Below are 19,981 nucleotides of genomic sequence, written 5' to 3' on the forward strand. Positions count from 1 at the left end.
TTCCTAAGATGAAATTAGGGTTTTCTGAAAGTTTTATTTTGAGAATAAGTCTTAACAATAAACCTATCATACTCTTCTAGGTAACCGATAATAATTTGATTTTTGAGCATTTTATTAGCTAAAAAAATGAAAGACATATCTGTCAAGATTGTTTTATGCATCTGTTTAGGAATTTTCATTTATTCTGTTCTTTAGCAATTTTTTTTTTTGTGGGAGGGTGGGCTGGCATTTGGGACGTAGGGCCTCATGCATGTTAAGTACATATTCTACTTTTGAGCTACAGCCCCAACTTGGGATCTTCTTTTGTTTCTTGTTTTGTTTTTCAGATAGGTCTGTTATGTAGCCCAGACTGGCCTTGAATTTGTAATCTTGTCTCAGCCTCCCAAGTTTGGGATTATAGACATGTGCCACCACTGTAGAATCTTTCTTAGTATACATTTGAAATAGACACAGTAGTGGGGAAAAGATAGAGGCATAATCAAGTATAGTAAGTTCTTATTTATTCATTACCCAGCTTTAATAATTATTATTTTGTTAAACATCTCATTTGTCCTCATTATGAAAGAGGCAGCATAAGCATTGTATTACACCTCTAATATCTGAGTATGTTTTCTGGAAGATAAGATGCCTAAAAGAATAAATAACCATAATAACTCTTACATCACACTTGAGAAAGTTAACTAATAAAGTTACCTGATAACCAGTTCACATTCAGATTTCACTGCCTGTCTCAAAAAATATCTCAAGTTTTTACAATTTTGTTTTTCCATTAGAATCCTTCATCCTCAGCCATGTTATTGAAGAAACCAGGTCCTTTACCTCTTTTCCTATGGCCTTCCTGTGACCTAATTCTGCTCACTGTTATTTACATCCTTTAGTCATCGCTAGATTTATTGATACATTTAATAATGAAAGCATATAAATAAATACATAGTTAGACTGTTAAGACTCCTACATGGAGGAATATGTGTACTGTTTTGCAGCAAGTTTCATATTTTAACCATATATCCTGGATAATATTCTCTAGTCAGCATATGCAGATATTTGCTGTTCCTTTTTTTCTCTCTCAGACTCTGTATGTGTAAGAAGAATGGGTTTTTGTTGCTACTATCTTTTTTAAAATAAAGAATAGTTTATAATAATATATATCTTTGGCTTTTTTCCTTTTTTAGAGGCATTATCCTTACTTGTGCATGCATGCTTTTTTAATTTCAGACTGGAACTCTAACTGAAGATGGTCTAGATCTGTGGGGGATTCAACGAGTGGAAAATAACGGGTAAATATTAGCTAGGCTTTATTATAGTTGGTTAATTTTAAATATTTTAATGGGAGGGGATGTGGCCAAAAAGGAACCGTACGACATTGTTGGTGGGAATGTAAACTTATTCAGCCACTCTGGAAAGTGGTATGGAGATTCCTCAGAAGGTTAAACATAGAACTCCCCTATGACCCAGCAGCCCCACTCTTGGGCATCTACTCAAAAGATTACAAGCAAGAACACACTAAAGCCACCAGCACAACAATGTTCATCACAGCACAATTTGCCATTGCTAAAATATGGAACCAACCCAGATGCCCCTCAGTAGATGAGTAGATCAGGAAAATGTGGTACATATACACAATGGAATTTTATGCCTCTATCAGCTAAGTGAAGTGAGCCAGACTCAAAGAAACATGGGCTCTATGGTTTCCCTCATAGGGAATAATTAGTACAGGTTTAGGTTAGTCATTGCAGGGGATCACAAGAGCCCAGTAGCTCTGCCCTTATAAACACATAAGATGATGCTAAGTGAAATGAACTCCACGTTATGGAAACCAGTGTTATATCACTGTTGTAATCATTTTCAACATGCCATGTGAAACTGTAAAAAAAAAAATTAATGTGCAACATTCAAACATACAGGTAATTAATGCAACAGATAACTGTGCACCAACCACCAAGACTGTAACTTTGATGTTTTTACCATATTTAGGTCTCCTCTCTTCTCCTCCCTGCCCCTCTTTTTTTTTTTTTTTTTTTTTTTTTGTGGTGCTTGTCCTGGAGCTTGAACTCAGGGCCTGGGTTCTGTCCTGATCTTTTTTGTTCAATTTCTACTTGTGGGTTTTGAGTGGTAAATTGGAGATAAAAGTCTTTGAGACTTTCCTGCCTGGGTTGGGTTCAAACTGCAGTCATTAGGTTAGGATTATGGCCTAGTGGTAAAGTGCTGGCCTCGTATACATGAAGCCCTGGGTTTGATTCCTCAGCACTACATATATAGAAAAAGCCAGAAGTGGTGCTGTGGTTCAGTGGCAGAATGCTAGCCTTGAGCAAAAAGAAGCCAGGGACAGTGCTCAGGCCGTGAGTTCAAGCCCCAGGACTGGCAGAAAAACAAAAACAAAACAAACTGCAATCATTAGATGTCAGCTTCCTGAGAAGCTAGGGTTACAGGTGTGAGCCGCGAGTGCCCCGTTTAGATTTCTTCTTTTAAAAGATGAAAATATTACAGAAATTACTGAAGTCTTCCGCTTTCCCTTTCACTATTCCTGTAACCATTGTGCATTTTTAAATTTTTTACTCCATAATCTGTAAGTAATATAGGAGTGATATGCTTTGCCTTTTCCTTTTAAATCATCTTAAAACATATTCCTGTTGATTTGTATAGACATCATTTATCAATTTTTATCTACTGTATATGTATGTTTTTAATTTTATTTCTGCTGGTCCTGGGACTTGAATTCAGGGCTCTGGTACTGTTCCTGAGCTTTATTTATTTATTTTGCTCAAGACTAGTGCTCTACCACTTGAGCCACTGATCCACTTCTGGTTTTTGTTGGTAGTTAACTGGAGATAAAAGTCTTAATGGACTTTCTTCTCTCTGTTGGCTTTGAACTGTAATCCTCAGATTTTAGCCTCCCGAATAGCTAGGTTTACAGGTGTGAACCACCACATCTAGCTCTACTCTATATTATAGACTGTAATATTTGTTCTTCCATTAAAGGACAATTTAATTTCTCCCCCTGTACTTTGAAAAACAATGCTGCTTATATTTCTTCTTTTTTTTTTTTTTTTCCTTTTTTGTCAGTTGGGCAGCTTGTTAGGGCTTGGACACTGTCTCTGAGCTTTTTTGCTCACAGCTAGAGCTCTACCACTTTGAGCTACAGCTATTCTGGTTTCCTGGTGGTTAACTGGAGATAAGAATCTCATGTACTTTGCTTCCTGGGCTGGCTCTGAGTCTTGATCCTCAGATCTCTGCCTCTTGAGTAGCTAGGATTACAGGCATAAGTAAGCTGCCAGTGCCTGGCTCAAGCTTTTCCTTTAAAACTTCTTTGTGGCTGCTTTGTGGAGTGGTATTGATTTTCTTGACTCAGTGCCTCAGTAATTTCTGTGGTACCAGACAAGCATTACTGTTATTTTTGTGATTTGAGGATTTTTAGACTGTGTAGTAGCATATTTTTGAACTTCCATTCTATTAGGTATAGCATAGTAGTTCAGAGGTTAGATTTAGATATTGGACTTCTGCATTTCTGTCCCTTCTCTGTTTCTCATGGGCTGTGTAGCCTACAATTATTCAACATTCTGCTTCATTTACCTCATCTGTAGTGGTAATAATAAGATACCTTCCTATAGTGTGAAAATGAAATGAGTCAGTATATGTAAGGTTTTTACAAGGATGCCTGGTATATAGTTAATAGAACTATATAGTTGTTACTTCTCTTGTACTGGGATAGAAAAGAGTCAAACTTCTCTAATCTTTTAGATCCTTGGGTAAACTTTTTCTAGTTTACTTCCTGAGGAAGAGCACCTTCCTTCTTGTGCGGGAGGAATTCTGTTACTGATAGTTTTTCATTTAATATGTGGCCTGCTCCAAGGTAGAATGAAAGACTGAGGTTCTTATGGCATGTAGATGGTGTTTTCCCATCTTGCACAGTGACCACAACCTGAGCTCAAACTCAGACCTTTACTGTTTTCCCTTTTCCTCAGTGTTTGGCACTTGAAAATTTCCCTTAAAAGCTCAGTTTGGTGCTTAAAAGCTTTTTTTTTTTTTCCATTTTGTTTTTTCAAGATAGATACCACTTGAGTTTCTTGGCTGGCATCAAATTTATGATCTGGGATTATACTCATATATCACTGCCCCCAAATTTAAAAGACCATTTTGATTTCAAAGCCTGAAAAAGATGTATTAGAATATTTTCCTGAAACTGGCAACTTATAAACCTAATTTGATGTTTTCTATTTAGATTTCTTTTGCCAGAGGAGAATGTTTGTAATGAGTTGTTGGTAAAATCTCAATTTGTTGCTTGCATGGCTACTTGTCATTCACTCACAAAAATTGAAGGAGTACTCTCTGGAGACCCACTTGATTTGAAAATGTTTGAAGCCATTGGATGGGTAAGTACAGTATTTTAAAGTATAAGTAACTCTAGGAAAGTGCAGTTCAAATTAAATTACCTCATAAAATTATTACTGTTAATTTTGATGACTATTTTGCAACCATGAAAAGGCCTAATTTCTAACGTTACATCTCCAAAGAAATAGTTATAATTATATAAATAGTAAAGGTCTTAGTTAAATCAACTTTCAAATACATGTAGTAAAGCATGACTCAGACCCCTGCTTTCTAAGATAAAGTAGATACACATTTTCAGTGTTCTTTTGTACCCCTCTTCTGTTTGTATCCCTCTTTTGTTTACTTCCGGTGTACATGCAAATACACACTAATTCATTTTCTTTACACTGGTTATTTTAACTTTCAAATACTAATGTCCTTTGGTTGTTATCATTTTGCAGCATTCAATTTTTCTGTAGATCCAGCAATAATTTTTTTTTTTCCATCTCAGTACTGGGCTTCAGAACTTTAGCTATCTCTCCACTTTTTTGCTTGAGGCTGTTGCTCTACCACTTGAGCCACAGCTTCAATTCCTGCTTTTTTCTGTTAAATTGGAGATAAGAGTCTCAGATTTGTTTGACCTGACTGACTTCATGCTGGAGCCTCAGATCTCCTGCAAAAGTAAATTTTAAAGTTCCCCTCTGGCTTCTAGAGTAAACATTTTTACTGAAGACAGTTTTTTCCTTTTAATCTCCCTCATGCTCTTGTACCACCCACATCTGGGAGGTACTTACCAATTCAAATGTGAATGTTTCATTTAATAATTTTGAGTATCTGCAGTGAGAATTTTGTCCTTGCCCATATTTTTTGTATTATGTCTATTTTTATGTCTGTAGTTAGGAAAACTGTCAGGGGCTTTCAAGACTGGGATCCTGTCAACAGCCATTTTTTAGTTGCAGAGGAATAGCTGTTGAGTTAGATACTTTCCATACCTACTATTGCCATACTTGCTCAGGCAAAGCTTTTGTTCTGAAATGCCAATGTATATTGGTTAATTCATATCTCTAGAGGATTCCCTGGCCTTTGGTTTGAGTTGGTTAGCATAGCTATTCTGGTTGATAATCTCTTTTATTCTGGAACAATTTCCTTTATCATACTAATTAGTCTATATGGTCTGTCTTTGTTTTTATATTTGAGTCCATCTTTTTTGTTGCTGTTTTGGGTGTTTTGCTTTTTTTTTTTTTTTTCTAACATTTTCAGTAGATTTAGTGTTTGTTGTTTGACTTTCAGAAAACTTTTTTTTTTGGCCAGTCCTGGAGTTTGAACTTAGAGCCTAGGTGCTGTTCCTGAGTCTCTCTGCTCAAGGCTAGCCCTCTATTGCTTGAGCTACAGCATCATTTCTGGCCTTTTCTGAGTAGTTTATTGGAGATGAGAGTCTTACTGACTTTCCTGTTGAGGCTATGATCCTCATAGCTCAGCCTCCTAAGAGCTGGGATTTTAGGCATGAGCCACGGTCACCCAGCAATAAGTAATTTTTTTTTTTTTTTGGTGCCGGTCCGGGGCTTGAACTAAGGGCCTGGGCTCTGTCCCTGAGCTTCTCTGTGCTCAAGACTAGAGCTTTACCACAGCACTACTTGCATTTCCTGTTTATGTGGTACTGAGGAATCCAACCTGAGGCTTCATGCATGCTAGGCAAGCACTCTTGCCACTGAGCCACATTTCCAGCCAAGTAAAAATTTTAAATAGCTATTTTGTTAGCCTGAGATACTTTAATGCTTGGTCTTACCAGATTTTACATATACAATGGTTTTATATAGCAAGGCACATATTCTATTTAATGCAGTTGATGTTTCATAAGGTGCATTCTAATAGCTGAGGCGTTAACCTGGGTGCATTGTAGATTGTATAATATTAGATAATTGCTTAATTTCTTCACTAATCTTTCTAGTTATACAACCAAATTATTTTTTTGCTGGTCCTGGGTCTTGAGCGCTGGCCCTAAGCTTTCATGCTCAAGGCTAGCACTCTACCATTAAGCCACAGCTCCCCAGCTCCACTTCCAGCTTTTTGGTAGTTAATTGGAATTTAGAGTCTCACAGACTTTTTTTTTTGGGGGGGGGGAGCCTGGGCTGGCTTTGAATCATAGTCATCAGCATCCTGAGTAGCTAGTATTATAGATGTGAGCCACCAGTGCCTGACAAATTACAACTTATTTTTCTCTTTTATATGTGTTTAATATAGAGGTTTGTCTTCTATTTTGGGGGGTACTGAGGAACAAAGGCAGGGTTTTGTGCATGCTAGGCATGTCCTTGACAATTGGGCTCACTGAGTTCTTACTTGTATTTTTTCAACAGCCCTTACTTCTGGGGCATTTTTTTTTTTTTCTGCCAGTCCTGGGGCTTGGACTCAGGGCCTAAACACTGTCCATGGCTTCTTTTGCTCAAGGCTAGCACTCTACCACTTCAGCCACAGCGCCACTTCCAGCTTTTTCTATATATATGGTGCTGAGGAATCAAACCCAGGGCTTCATGTATATGAGACGAGCACCTTACCACTAGGCTATATTCACAGCCCCCTTACTTGGGTTTTTTAATGAAAAAAAGTTTTGAAAGTAAATATCAGAAGTAAAGGTAGTAGTTTAATTAGATGTATTTATGGTAAAACTTTATATTCATACCTTTGTACCTCAGTCCATTGGATTTAGTGGTGCTGCTGCCATCAGAATTCTGTATATATGTGTATGTGTGTATATGTGCGTACCAGTGTGCCAGTACTAGAGCTTAAAAACTTGGCCTGGGCACTGTCTCTTAGCTTTATTTCAGTCAGGCCTGGTGCTCTAGGACTTGAGCCACAGCTCCACCCCCACCTTTTTGGTTAATAATTAGAGATGAGAATCTTACCAACTCTCCTGCGTGGATTGGGTTTTGAACCATGATCCTCAAATCTCAGCCTACTGAGTAGTTTAGGATTACAGGTATGTACACTGGTACCCAGCTTCCATGTTTTGTTTTGTTCTATTTTGTTTTATTTATTTTCTGATCATCTTTGCAGTATTATGGTTTAAACTCAAGGTCGTCTTCTTGGTAGGAAGGATCTCTACTACTTTTTTTTTTGCCAGTCTTGGGCCTTGAGCACTGTCCCGGGCTTCTTTTTTGCTCAAGGCTAGCACTCTACCCCTTGAGCCACAGAACCACTTCTGGCTGTTTTCTGTATATGTGGTGCTGGGGAATCAAACCCAGGGCTTCATGTATTCGAGGCAAAAGTGCTCTTGCCACTAGGCCATATTCCTAGCCTGGATCTCTACTACTTGAGTCACACTTCCAGCTATAATTTTTTTTGTCAGCCCTAGGACTTGAACTCAGGGCCTGGCCACTGTCCCTGAGCTTCTTTTGCTCAAGGCTAGCACTTTCCCACATGAGCCATGGTGTCATTTCTGGCCTTTTTTGTTTATGTGGTACTGAAGAATTGAACGTAGGGCTTCATGCATGCTAGGCAAGCACTCTACCACTAAACCACATTCCCAGTCCCCAGCTATACTTTGTACTGGTTATTTTGGAGATCAAGAGTAGGAAACTTTTCTACCCAAGCTGGCTTCACATTGAGCTATTCTAGTTGTCAACCTCCTGAATAGCCAGGATAATAGTCATATGGCTCATGCCTAGCACCTGTCTAGCTCCTGAAAGTGGTCCTGAAAGTAATTAGTTAGGTTAGTAATGTTGGATAGATTTTGTTCAATTCTCTGAGGAAGGCCATAATGTTCCTTTTAAAAACAGAACCAGTGAATTAAATTTTGAAGTGATGATGATGAGTTGAATATTTTATTTTCAGATTCTGGAAGAAGCAACTGAAGAAGAAACAGCACTTCATAATCGAATTATGCCCACTGTGGTTCGTCCTCCCAAACAGCTACTTCCTGAATCCACACCTGTAGGAAACCAAGAAATGGTACAGAATCACTTAGCGTTAGAAAATACTGTTGATGGTTTCTACATTTAGTTCTTATATGGACATGTTGCTTGAAGAAGTCAAATACCTTTTATTATTGTGCAGACTTAAATATTTTATCTGTAATTATCTGTAACTGTCTCAGATTATACTACATGGATTTTTTTAAATGTTGAGATTTAATCTTTATGCTGTTTTTTATTTGCTTAACAGCATTAGTACTCTATGGCTTGTATATATAATGGTCAATCCTTTTAAATTTGCTAGAATTTTGTTAAAAGAATATACAAAATACTTCTGTAAGTTGTTTTTCTTTTTTGTTTTGTTTTGTTTTTTCCAGTCCTTGGACTCAGGCTTGGATTCAGGGCCTGAGCATTGTCCCTGGCTTCTTTTTGCTCAGACTAGCACTCTGCCACTTGAGCCACATTGGCCATTTTCTATATATGTGGTGCTGGGGAATTGAACCCAGGGCCTCATGTATACGAAGCAAGCACTCTACTACTAGGCCATATCCCCAGCCCCACTTCTGTAAGTTTTTAAAGGCAGATTTCCATTTTATTTCATTCTATTAGAGGTGAGTCTTAACCAGACTAGTCCCTAAACTTGTGATTCTTTTTCTTTAGCCTTCAGAGTGTTGGGATTATGGGTATGAGCTACCACATTCGACTTAAGGAGATTTTTTTCTAAGTTCCCTGTTTAGCCAAGTGCACCACTGGTTTATACCTGTAATGCTAGCTACTCAAGAGGCTGAGATCTGAGGGTCTCTATTCAAAGTCAGCCTGGGCAGAAAAGTTTTGTGATTCTATTTCTAATCAACCAGCAAAAAGAAGAGCTGGATGTGTGTGGCTTGAAGGGCATAGCTGTGTGTAAGAAAGTCAAGTGCACATGACTTTGAGTTCAAGCCTTAATACAATCACAAATTAATTTCAGGATGCTGGAATATTTGAAAATATTTAAGAATTCAGTATTTTCCTAAGGATTGAACCATAGCCTTATGCATGCTAGGCAAGTGTTCTACCACAAAGCTAGTCCTGAGAACTTATCTTTCTAATGGAAGGTGGTATAATAAGGAATCTTAAATCTTGACCTTGAAGTAATCCAAGTTCCTTCTTATTTTTGAAATGTTCCATGACTAATTAAATTTTTTTAAACTTGAGTATATTGATGGACTTAATCTGTGCTTTGTTTGTTTGTTTTTAGGAGCTGTTTGAACTTCCAGTAAGTCAAAAAGATTTTTTTTATTATGTAGTAGTACATTTGTTTTCATTTTTAAAGAATAATGAATGCTTTGTGCATCTTTTGAAATTACATAGGCTATTTATGAGATAGGAATTGTTCGCCAGTTTCCATTTTCTTCTGCTTTACAACGCATGAGTGTGGTTGCAAGAGTGCTAGGGGATAAGAAAATGGATGCCTACATGAAAGGAGCCCCTGAGGTCATTGCCAATCTTTGTAAACCTGAAACAGGTAAGAAAACCACTAGGCTTTGGGTAAAATTCTAGTATTTGTATGAGCAGTTTTAAAATGACATTTACTTTTTCTTTTACCAAGTTCCAGCTGAGTTTGAGAAAGTTTTAGAAGATTACACTAAACAGGGCTTCCGTGTGATTGCTCTTGCACACAGAAAATTGGAATCAAAACTGACATGGCATAAAGTACAGAATATTAGCAGGTATGGTAGAATGGCTTTCCTTTAGTTTTTTTCAACAATGTATTATTTAAGTCCTGTGCAGTAATTGTAAGTAATTGGATATTTGTTAAATACGGATGTTGGCAAATATTTGTATAATGTAGTATTGTTTTAGATGATTGAGGTAAAAATATTTTCCCATTATCTAGTTTAATTTTGCCTGTATTTATCTTTTGCCTAAGTTTGCTTATGTTATTGTAGTATTGTTTTTTTTCCCTGACTACTCATTATTGAAACTACTTTCAATTTGTTAAATATTTATCCAGCGCTTACTATGTAGTATGTTCTGAGAAAAGTCAACAGTTCTAATTTATTTCTCCCACATCATGTTGCCTTAATGAGCGTTTTGATGCAAATACTGATTTGGTCAGTATCATGAGTGCTTATGGTATCACAGTCCTCAATATTTTCTCCCTTCTACTTCTTGCCATTTACCCCCTGCCAAATGGCAATATGGATATTACCTTTCTTTCTCTGTATAAATAACATATTCAATGATTGTCATTTTACTGTAATTAATTTATACCTACTTTGAGGAAAGAGATTTTGTTTAGGAATATTTTATGCTATCTAGTAAAAGTAAGAAATATCCCTTGTAAGTAGAAAATAATGTTATTATTTGTCTCGCTAACAATTCTGCCTATAGAATTGTACAAACCTGGCCCGCTGCTCACACATTTAGCAGCAGGCCAGCAGTTCAGCAAACTAAAGTTCTCTCTTCTGCCTGGGGAAAAAAAAAAAGAATTGTACAAACCTCTACCCAGTGAGCTGATATATACACCTATTTAGGAACCATAGACATGCAATACCATTTCCTACAAAGGGCACACGTTAGTCTCTTCTCTTTATAACTTCATGTTTTCTCATTTTCCCTCTTAGAGACTGTTGAATTGCTTGTATTCTGAGCTGTCATATTCAGACATCCTTCTGTGCCCTTGAATAAGCTGTTTCTTCTGCCCAGAGCAAATATTCTTTTTCTATCACCTTTCTATTCTCTTTCTTCCTTTACCTTCAACTACAGAGTCCTTTTCTGTTTCTACCTTGTAGGAGCAATTTTAATATTTATCTTGTAACTTAAACCTTTATATCTTGAATATTGTACAATTCCTAATTTAGAGAGAAACAAATGGAAGCTAGAAACCAGTGCCCCTAGAAAAATGATCCAGTACTCTTGACCTAGTAATTTCACATTATTACAACCTTGTGCTGTGAAGACAATTTCAGATTTCTGTGTTTGTTTTCTTCTACCATCTGGATTATAATTCTTAAACTTCTTTACTATGCATTGATATGTTATATATTTTAAAGATTTTAGGTCTCATATACTCATGTACCTTTATTGTTGAATTTTTATGTAGAATAGTCACTCTGTCTCCTAATTCTTCAGGCTTCCTTTCTATAATGAAAAAAAAAACCTCTGTTATAATTTTGGTACCTTGAGATTTCTTAAGGATGTGATTCACTGAACCGACTTTGTTTCCATTGTAGTGGTGAAGTACACAATATTTTTTTTACATGCATCTCTTTTATCACAGGTCTGTTTCCTCACAAGAACCTTGAAAGTAGACTTTCTGGAGTAGTGTATATATACAGGCTTGTGCATCTTGATAAATGTATTGATTGTTAGTATTCTAAGCTAACATCTCTAGGTCCTGAATAGATTTCATTGTCATACTGTTAATAGAATTGATCAAGACTTGATAATGAATCCATTATATCTTACCACTGTGTCTTAAGTGCCCCACCATTTCTACTTTTTTCCTTAATACTTAAATTGGGATATATTTTATTGAAGGATAATAAAGAATAGATGTATACTTGGGAGTTTTTTTTTACATAAGATGTGTATTCCTTAGATGTAAGGATGTAAGATGAATATTCCTTAGTGCTTAAATTGTTTAATGTTTTACGTTCAGTTTAAAATTGTGTAATGATTTACATGTTTCCAGATGTTTTTTGTATTTTGTATTTCAAAGAGCAACGTTTTATTTCAGTATATCAGAAATACATTTCTTGGTATTTTTTTCCCAAATTTAAATTTTTGGAGATACTGAACTTGTAAATGCACACATGGTTGATATACACATATAAAGTGTTTTACTTTTTAATTTGTAGATATTTTAAATTGTATTGTCATCATATAGAGAACAGTATTTGTTCTCTAGACTAAACCATTATGTGTTAAAACTTCTTTTTCTGCAGAGATGCCATTGAAAACAACATGGATTTTATGGGATTAATTATAATGCAGAACAAATTAAAGCAAGAAACCCCTGCAGTACTTGAAGATTTGCATAAAGCCAACATTCGCACTGTCATGGTCACAGGTTAGATTTATGAAAGAACACAGAAAATTTGAGCATGACTAGAATTCAAACTTACATAATACTAAGAGAATGATCAGTTAGTTGCAAAACAGTAGCTCCATCTCACGTTCTGGTCACACTTAAATATTTCCCAAAGTATCAGATAACCTTGCAGTATTCTTTTTGAGATTGTATTTGTAAAAAGTATAGTAAAATAATTAAGGACACATTATAAGTATTTTAATTTGGTGCTCCTTTCTCTTATCTCCTTAATCATTTATTTCCTTCCCTCAACTTTTTTTGTGTTGGTACTGGAGCTTGAACTAAGGGCCTTGCACGCTCAGCTCTGTCACCATCGGTACTCTATCATCTAAACTGAACCTCCATTTGTAGGTTTTTGCTGGTTAAGTAGAGGTCATAGTCTCAGATTTATCTTCAAACTGCAATTCTCAGATCTCAGCCACCTGAGTAGCTAGGATTATAGTTGTGAGTCTTTGGCACTGGCTTTAATCTTAATAGTACTTAGTATACCTTGCCTTGTGTTAATTACTTACAATGTTTTCTCTGCTAGCATACAAAATTTGAGGATTAAGAGCATGTTTTACTCATTTTAGAGTCATAACTTTTTAGAACTGATAGATACATAGACTAGAGTACTGGAAGTTAGTGTGTATGTGTATAGATACGTGTGTATCTATACATATACATAATTCTTAGTTTGAATTACTAATAAAAATAACTTTTTGCGGGGTGGGGCAGTTTTATTTTTTGTCAGTTAGGGAGCTTGAACTCAGGGCTTAGGCATTGTCCTTGAGCTTTTTTGCTAAATGCTAGTGCCCTACAACTTTGAGCCACAGTTCTATTTTTGGTTTTGGAGTGGTTAATTGGAGATAAAGAGTCTCGTGGACTCTCTTCTGCCCAGGGTGGCTTTGAACTGCGATTCTCAGATCTCAGTCTCTGGAGTAGTTAGGCTTACAGGCATGAGCCATCAGCACCCAGCCACTTTTTTTTTTTAAGCTAGTACTTCTGAATGATTCTCCTTGGTGTTTTTATTATTCTGTTAATATTAGATAATCCTTAGAGTCAATTTTAAGGTACTCCCTTAATTGTATTTATGTATTCAGTTATACTTCTGAGAATAGCTGGCATACATATGTTTTTGTGTTAGATTCTGAGATTTATCTAATAGCATACTTCTTAAGAATTATCTCAAAGTCACTAAATCTATTACCATGGGAAATTTCTGTATCCTTCTTTAAGGTACTTTCCATTTAGATCTCCTTCTGTTTTTCCTCTTGCTGTGACAGCATGACATGTCTCATGGGCCACAGAAAAATGCCTTGGGGAGAGAGAGTGTGGGAAATAGGGAAATACTTTACCTTCCTAGTGGTAGTGGGTTCCTAAGACCTTTGCCTATTTCTCTTCATATTTCTAATCACTTCTTTCCTTCTCTTGATTGAGAAGTTGTCTTACTTATATTTCTGATTACATCTGTTCTTAATTACCTTCTTAACTTTTACTTTGTGTGTAGTCTTGCTTTTGTGATTCATCCTTTCCTGTGGTACTGTGCTAGTGTTCTTTACTTATACAGACTACCAGTTACTTACTCCTAGGTTATTTCAGCAAATGTTTATAGGTCTATATGTCTCAGTGTGCCATTTGCTATGAGTCACATGACTGAATATTACTCTGTTTAAAAGTTGTGGTTATAAGCCAAGTGTGGTAGCACATTTCTGTAATTTCAGTACTTGGAAACCAAAAAGGTATATTGTAAGTTCAAGGCCAACATCAACTACACAGTTTATGAGACCAGTCTGCACTACAAAGTGAGACCCTTCCTTAAAAAAGAAAAAGAAAAAGAATAAAATGTTAGGGGCAGGGAATATGGCTTAGTGGTAAAGTGCTCGCCTCGTACACATGAAGCCCTGGGTTCAATTCCTCAGCACCACTTCCGGCTTTTCTATATGTGTGGTGCTTCTATATGTGCACCACACATATAGAAAAAGCCGCAAGTGGTACTGTGGCTCAAGTGGTAGAGTGCTAGCCTGAGCAAAAAGAAGCCAGGGACAGTGCTCAGGCCCTGAGTTCGAGCCCCAGGACTGGCAAAAAGAAAAAAAGAATGTTAAGGGCTAAAATGTTCTGACTATTTAGCATATATGCTTACATTGTTTGAGGCTTCTTTTTAATAAGTATGCCTTAATTGATTTCATTATTTTAAAACTCTCAAGGGTTAAAAACTATTCTATGTTATGTTCAGCACACTCACATGAACTAGGCTAGATTTTCAGTATATACTTGTTTCCATTTTGACTTTAGTATCTAAAACATTTTGAAAATTAGGTGACAACATGTTGACTGCTGTCTCTGTGGCGAGAGACTGTGGAATGATTCTACCTCAGGATAAAGTTATTATTGCTGAAGCATTACCTCCGAAGGATGGGAAAGTTGCTAAGATAAATTGGCATTATGCGGACTCCCTAACACAGTGCAGTAATTCATCAGCAGTTGACTCAGAGGTAATAATACAATTCGCTTTCTTTTTTAGAAGTTTGCTTATTTGAATTTTAGTGTGAGAAAAACAAAACTATAAAGTGTTACATTAAAACATAGTGAACCAAAAAAAAACGCTAGTGGAAGCTTAACAGAAAGCTAACAGAAGCTTGGACTATCTTTGCAGAGAAATTTCATTAGGACTTGGTAGACTTAAAAACATCTGTGTTTAAATTTTGAGAGCCATGGGTTTGTATTCCCCCCTCCGTGTGTGTATGTGTGTGTGTGTGTACGTGTGTGTACGTGTGTGTATGTGTGTGTACATACACTGGACTTCAGGGCTATACAGTTGCTAGGCCTGGTCTCTACTCATGAGTCGAGCCCCCAATCTTGAAATCAATAGTTTTAAAATACAACCCAAATATTTATGCTATATTTCAAGTTATAAATAGTGTTCAGTTCATAGAGCATTTCAAGTTTAACCTGATATTTAATTTTTTGGGGTTTTTTTTTTCCAATGAATGTTACAGGTAACCTAAAATGAATTTTCTTGTTTCTTTGGATAAATATTAAGCTTTTTGTGTCTTGGAGAAAATAGACAATATTGAATGATATAATTCCTTTTGGGAACCAATATACTTAACATGGGATTGTTTTGCTTGGCTTGAGTGCCTTAATGTGAATATCACACACAGGCTATTCCAATTAAATTGGTCCACGATAGTTTAGAAGATCTTCAAATTACTCGTTATCATTTTGCAATGAATGGAAAATCATTTTCAGTGATACTGGAGCATTTTCAAGACCTTGTTCCTAAAGTAAGTAATATGAGTTTATAAATATATTCGTGTTATATTGAGAATTTTTTTGGGGGGGGGGTGCTGGTCTTGGGTCTTGAACTCAGGGCCTGGGTGCAGTCTTTGAGCTTTTTTGCTTAAGGCCAGTAGTGCTCTACCACTTGAACTATAGCTTCACTTCTGGCTTTTGGGAATTAATTAGAGATAAGAGTCTCATTGACTTTCCTGCCTGGGCTGTCTTCAAACCGCAGTCCTCAGGTCTTAGCCTCTTGAGTAGCTAGGATTATAGGCAGGACCATTGGCATCTGTGAGAATACAATTTTTAAAGGATTTCTTCCCCCTAGTTGATGTTGCATGGTACCGTGTTTGCTCGTATGGCACCTGATCAGAAGACTCAACTGGTAGAGGCATTGCAAAATGTAGAGTAAGTATTGATGGCTTGGTGTTTTTATTTTTCTATTATAGTTTTGTTTTCAGATGAGAGATGCTCAACCTGTGTGCATATGCATGTGCACATGTACATACATATAAACAAGTATCACTTATACGATCAGTGAAAACTTACAGTGCTTCTTTTATCTGCTCATTTATTTCGCTAAAGTGCAAAAAAAGTTCCTTTAGGTAATACCTAGATAGAAGTCACTTTTTTTTTTCTTTTTTGGTCAGTTATGGGGCTTGAACTCTGGGCCTGGGCATTGTCCCTGAGCTCTTCAGCTCAAGGCTTATGTTCTACCACTCTGAGCCACAGTGCCACTTCTGGTTTTCTGGTGGTTAGTTAGAGATAAGGGTCTTGTGGAATTTCTTGCGGGGGCTGGCTTCAAACCTTGATCCTCAAACCTCAGCCTCCTGAGTAGCTAGGATTACAGGCATGAGTCCCCAGCTCCAACTTGTTTTTTTAAATTATTTATCTTTCATAAGTACTGGGACATAAGTACTGTGAACTGGAGGTTTTGCTAGACTGGCGATCTACCACTTGAACAATACCTCTAAATGGCTTTTGATGTTTACTTTGGAGATGGAATCTCTGGCCTCAAACTATAATTCTTGAGATCTCAGCATTCTGAGCAGCTAGAATTAGAGGTATAAGTCACCAGCACCTGGCTAATTACTTTTCAAATACAGCCTTGCATTTATGTCTAGTTTGGCCTGGACTGTGATCCTCCTATTTAAGGTTCCTAAGTAGCTGAGATACTGGTTGGGAAGGAGTCTTGTATTCTTGTCTGGGCTGCCTCAAATTATATCCTCCCAATTCGCACTTTCGGAGCAGGTAGAATTATATACATGACACATTGTACCCAGTTGTGTGTCAAGTTTTAAAAGGAGAAATCTTTACTGCTAACCTTAAAGGTAGCACACAGACACAAACCTTTCGCTTTAAAGATGAAGAAGTGAAGACAATCTTTGCCCTTTTTGCTACAGAAATAGGACAGCAGGTTTTTTTCTGTTTCTACGCAGTGCTATTAGTAAAGCATCACACCTGTGATCATTATAATGAAAACATTAGTTCCATTCAGGGAATAGTCTTTTGGCTCTTTATACTGCATTGGAGAAATCTTAGTATGTTATTTGTATATTTTAAAAGATGCTTAGCCCATATTCAGAATTCATGTCGTGACTGTTAACACTGTTTATAGCTGGGTCCAGTGATGCACAGTTACACTTCTTTCTTGCCAACTTTGAAAACATGACATTGCTTTAATGGAATCTAAGGAAAAAGGAAAGGAAGGGAGGAAAGGAGGGAAATGAAGTAAAATCTCAAAATTGTTTTGTTTTTTAGTTACTTTGTTGGAATGTGCGGTGATGGTGCAAATGACTGTGGTGTAAGTATAGATTTTGTGATTTACTTTTGTAGTTTTTACTTTAGGTGACATTCACAAAACTTAACCACTTTTCTTGACATCATTAGGCTTTGAAGAGAGCACATGGAGGCATTTCCTTATCTGAACTTGAGGCTTCGGTGGCATCTCCTTTTACCTCTAAAACTCCTAGTATTTCCTGTGTGCCAAACCTTATCAGGTAGTACAAATTGTAATTTTTCTCATTGTTTCTTTGTGTCTTGCACTCACAGTATGGAAGGGCAAATTATCACAGTAATGTAAATTTGTGTTAGTGTTGAATAGTACATTAGCAATTTTTCACGTCTTCCAATTCTCCTTTAGGATAGTTCTCTCTCCTTTCTCCTTCTCTCCCCTCCCCTCCCCTCCCCTTTCTTCCCTTCCCTTTCCATCCCCTCCCCTCTCCTCTCGCTCCCTCTCCATTGTAGGGCATGAACTCAGGGTCTGGGTGCTCGCTATCCCTGAGCCTCTTTGTACTCAAGGCTAGTGCTCTACCACTTGAACCACAGTGCCACTTCAGGTTTTTGGGTGGTTAGTTAATTGAAGATAAGAGTCTCACAGGGACTTTTCTGCCCAAGCTGGCTTAGAACTATGATCTTCAGATCCTCAGCTTCCTGAGTAGCTAGGATTATAGACCTGAGCCTCCAGAGCTGGCTGGGGATAGTTCTTTTAATAAACATTTTCTTGTAGCTGTTGAATGTGGATGGTTACCTGTCAAGATAGAACTTTTATAGGAGAGGCTTAAAGTGCTTTTATTTACACGTCAACGGTTTTTTTCCACAGGGAAGGCCGTGCTGCTTTAATGACTTCCTTCTGTGTCTTTAAGTTTATGGCATTGTATAGCATCATACAGTACTTCACTGTTACTCTCCTGTATTCCGTAAGTATTAATATTGTACACAAAACTGGCATTTAATATTAAGACACTTAAGGTTCTGGGCATATATGTTTGATACAGAATGCATCCTGTGGTTCTGGCCATTCAGGAGACTGAGATCTGAAGATCATGGTTTGAAGCCAGCTTGGGCAAAAAAGTACCCACGAGACTCTTTAATCTCTAATTGACCACAAAAACCAGAGTGGAGCTGTGGCTCAAAGTGGTAGAGTGGTAGCCTTGAGCAAAAGAGCTCAGGAACAGCACTCAGGCTCTGAGTTCAAGTTCCAGGACCTAAAGAAAGGAAAAGAAAAGGAAGAAAATATCAGAAGAGATGGGGTTAAATATTAAGGAAGCATCAAGATAGGTTCAAGAATGTTACATATCTTGAGTAAAAGCTTGTGTTTGCTTTTATTAGTTCCAAAATATATGAATATTAAGGAACATAACTCATCTTTAATCAAATATTTGAAATGTATGTTCTGATTAGCTTCAAAGGCAAATATATGTTAATTTTTCTTTTCCTTTTTTGACTAGAAATTGAACACAGTACCTTGCACAAGTTAGGCAAATGTTCAGTTATTTGCCATGTATTCCTCCAGCCCATGTGTTTTAAGCAAATTCAAGTGTCATTTTGAAGCTGTCATTATTAGTGAAAAGCCAGTTGATAACCTGGGAGCAATGTTATAAACAGTTTCTGAAAAGTAATTATGTCTTAAAATTATTTTGTAGATTTTAAGTAACCTAGGAGACTTCCAGTTCCTCTTCATTGATCTGGCAATCATTTTGGTAGTAGTGTTTACAAGTGAGTATTTTTTTTCTTAACTCATTTAAAAACATGTTAAATTCTAATATGACTTATTGAACTTCAATAAATCTTTACATCAACAGTTATAACAGCATATTGCTGTCCAGATTCCCAATAAATATGTCTTACCATTTTCCATTTTTTTCTTGAAAGTTTCAAGACATAAAGTCCTTATGCCACTGAATATTACAGTTGTAGTTACAAAGATCAGGAAATTTAGCATTGATTCATTGTCCAAAGCCACACTTGTTTTGGCACTTGTACCAGTAGGGTTCTTTATACCTGTTGTCACAAATGTGTTCTTTAATTCAAGAATAGCCCCCTTAGCCTTGTATGTAGGGAGGAGCAGCTTGACATTTACCAATATGGGTTTATCTAAGTCATTAAATTTGGGGATTTTTGGAGGGAATATCACAGAAGGGACACTATATATCCTTTTAGATGCATCATAAAGGGGGCACAAGATACTAGTTTGTTCTAGTATTGGTGATACAGCAGAATGATGGGGATATGGTCCATTTGATTAACTAAATATTCACAAATTTATCAATAATGGTAAAAAATAAATACTTGGGAGATATGAGAATGCTTATAGTTAATAGAAGGCATATTATGTGTAGGCCATTGAAAGATCCTGGCTTGACATTTTTGAGGAGCCAGAGAAGAGATGAGCTTCCCCCCACCCACCGCCCCCCCCCCCCCCCGGTACTGTTCCTGGGTCTTGAACTCGGGGCCTGGGCACTGTCTCTGAGCTTTTGTGCTCAAGGCTAGCTCTACCACTTGAGCTGTAGCTCCACTTCCAACTTCTTTAGCTAGTTAATTGGAGATAAGAGTCTCACAGGGTCAGGCACTTGTGGCTCATGCCTATAATCGTAGCTACTCAGGGGGCTAAGATCTGAGGATCACAGTTTAAAGCCAGTCTGAGCAG

At 37.0% G+C, this 19,981-nt stretch overlaps 1 protein-coding gene across 9 annotated transcripts in view; it reads left to right on the forward strand.

Annotated features, from left to right (window-relative positions):
* The window catches only part of Atp13a3 (ATPase 13A3), a 90,873-nt gene that overhangs the window by 47,719 nt on the left and 23,173 nt on the right, over nt 1–19,981 (forward strand). For all 9 annotated transcript variants that reach the window (XR_007211032.1, XM_048346916.1, XM_048346924.1 and 6 more), the window contains 14 exons: nt 1,216–1,277; nt 4,220–4,370; nt 8,137–8,253; nt 9,454–9,471; nt 9,567–9,720; nt 9,805–9,925; nt 12,146–12,270; nt 14,590–14,765; nt 15,435–15,557; nt 15,881–15,960; nt 17,314–17,356; nt 17,443–17,552; nt 18,155–18,251; nt 18,978–19,050. Coding sequence is in view for 8 of the 9 variants with exons in the window: in XM_048346916.1 (XP_048202873.1) it covers nt 1,216–1,277; nt 4,220–4,370; nt 8,137–8,253; nt 9,454–9,471; nt 9,567–9,720; nt 9,805–9,925; nt 12,146–12,270; nt 14,590–14,765; nt 15,435–15,557; nt 15,881–15,960; nt 17,314–17,356; nt 17,443–17,552; nt 18,155–18,251; nt 18,978–19,050 (1,450 nt within the window). In the remaining variant the exon portion in view is untranslated. The remainder of the gene's footprint in view (nt 1–1,215; nt 1,278–4,219; nt 4,371–8,136; nt 8,254–9,453; nt 9,472–9,566; nt 9,721–9,804; nt 9,926–12,145; nt 12,271–14,589; nt 14,766–15,434; nt 15,558–15,880; nt 15,961–17,313; nt 17,357–17,442; nt 17,553–18,154; nt 18,252–18,977; nt 19,051–19,981) is intronic.

The sequence above is a fragment of the Perognathus longimembris genome, chromosome 5 (genome assembly GCF_023159225.1).
Source record: "Perognathus longimembris pacificus isolate PPM17 chromosome 5, ASM2315922v1, whole genome shotgun sequence".
In the NCBI taxonomy this organism is placed as follows: domain Eukaryota; kingdom Metazoa; phylum Chordata; class Mammalia; order Rodentia; family Heteromyidae; genus Perognathus; species Perognathus longimembris.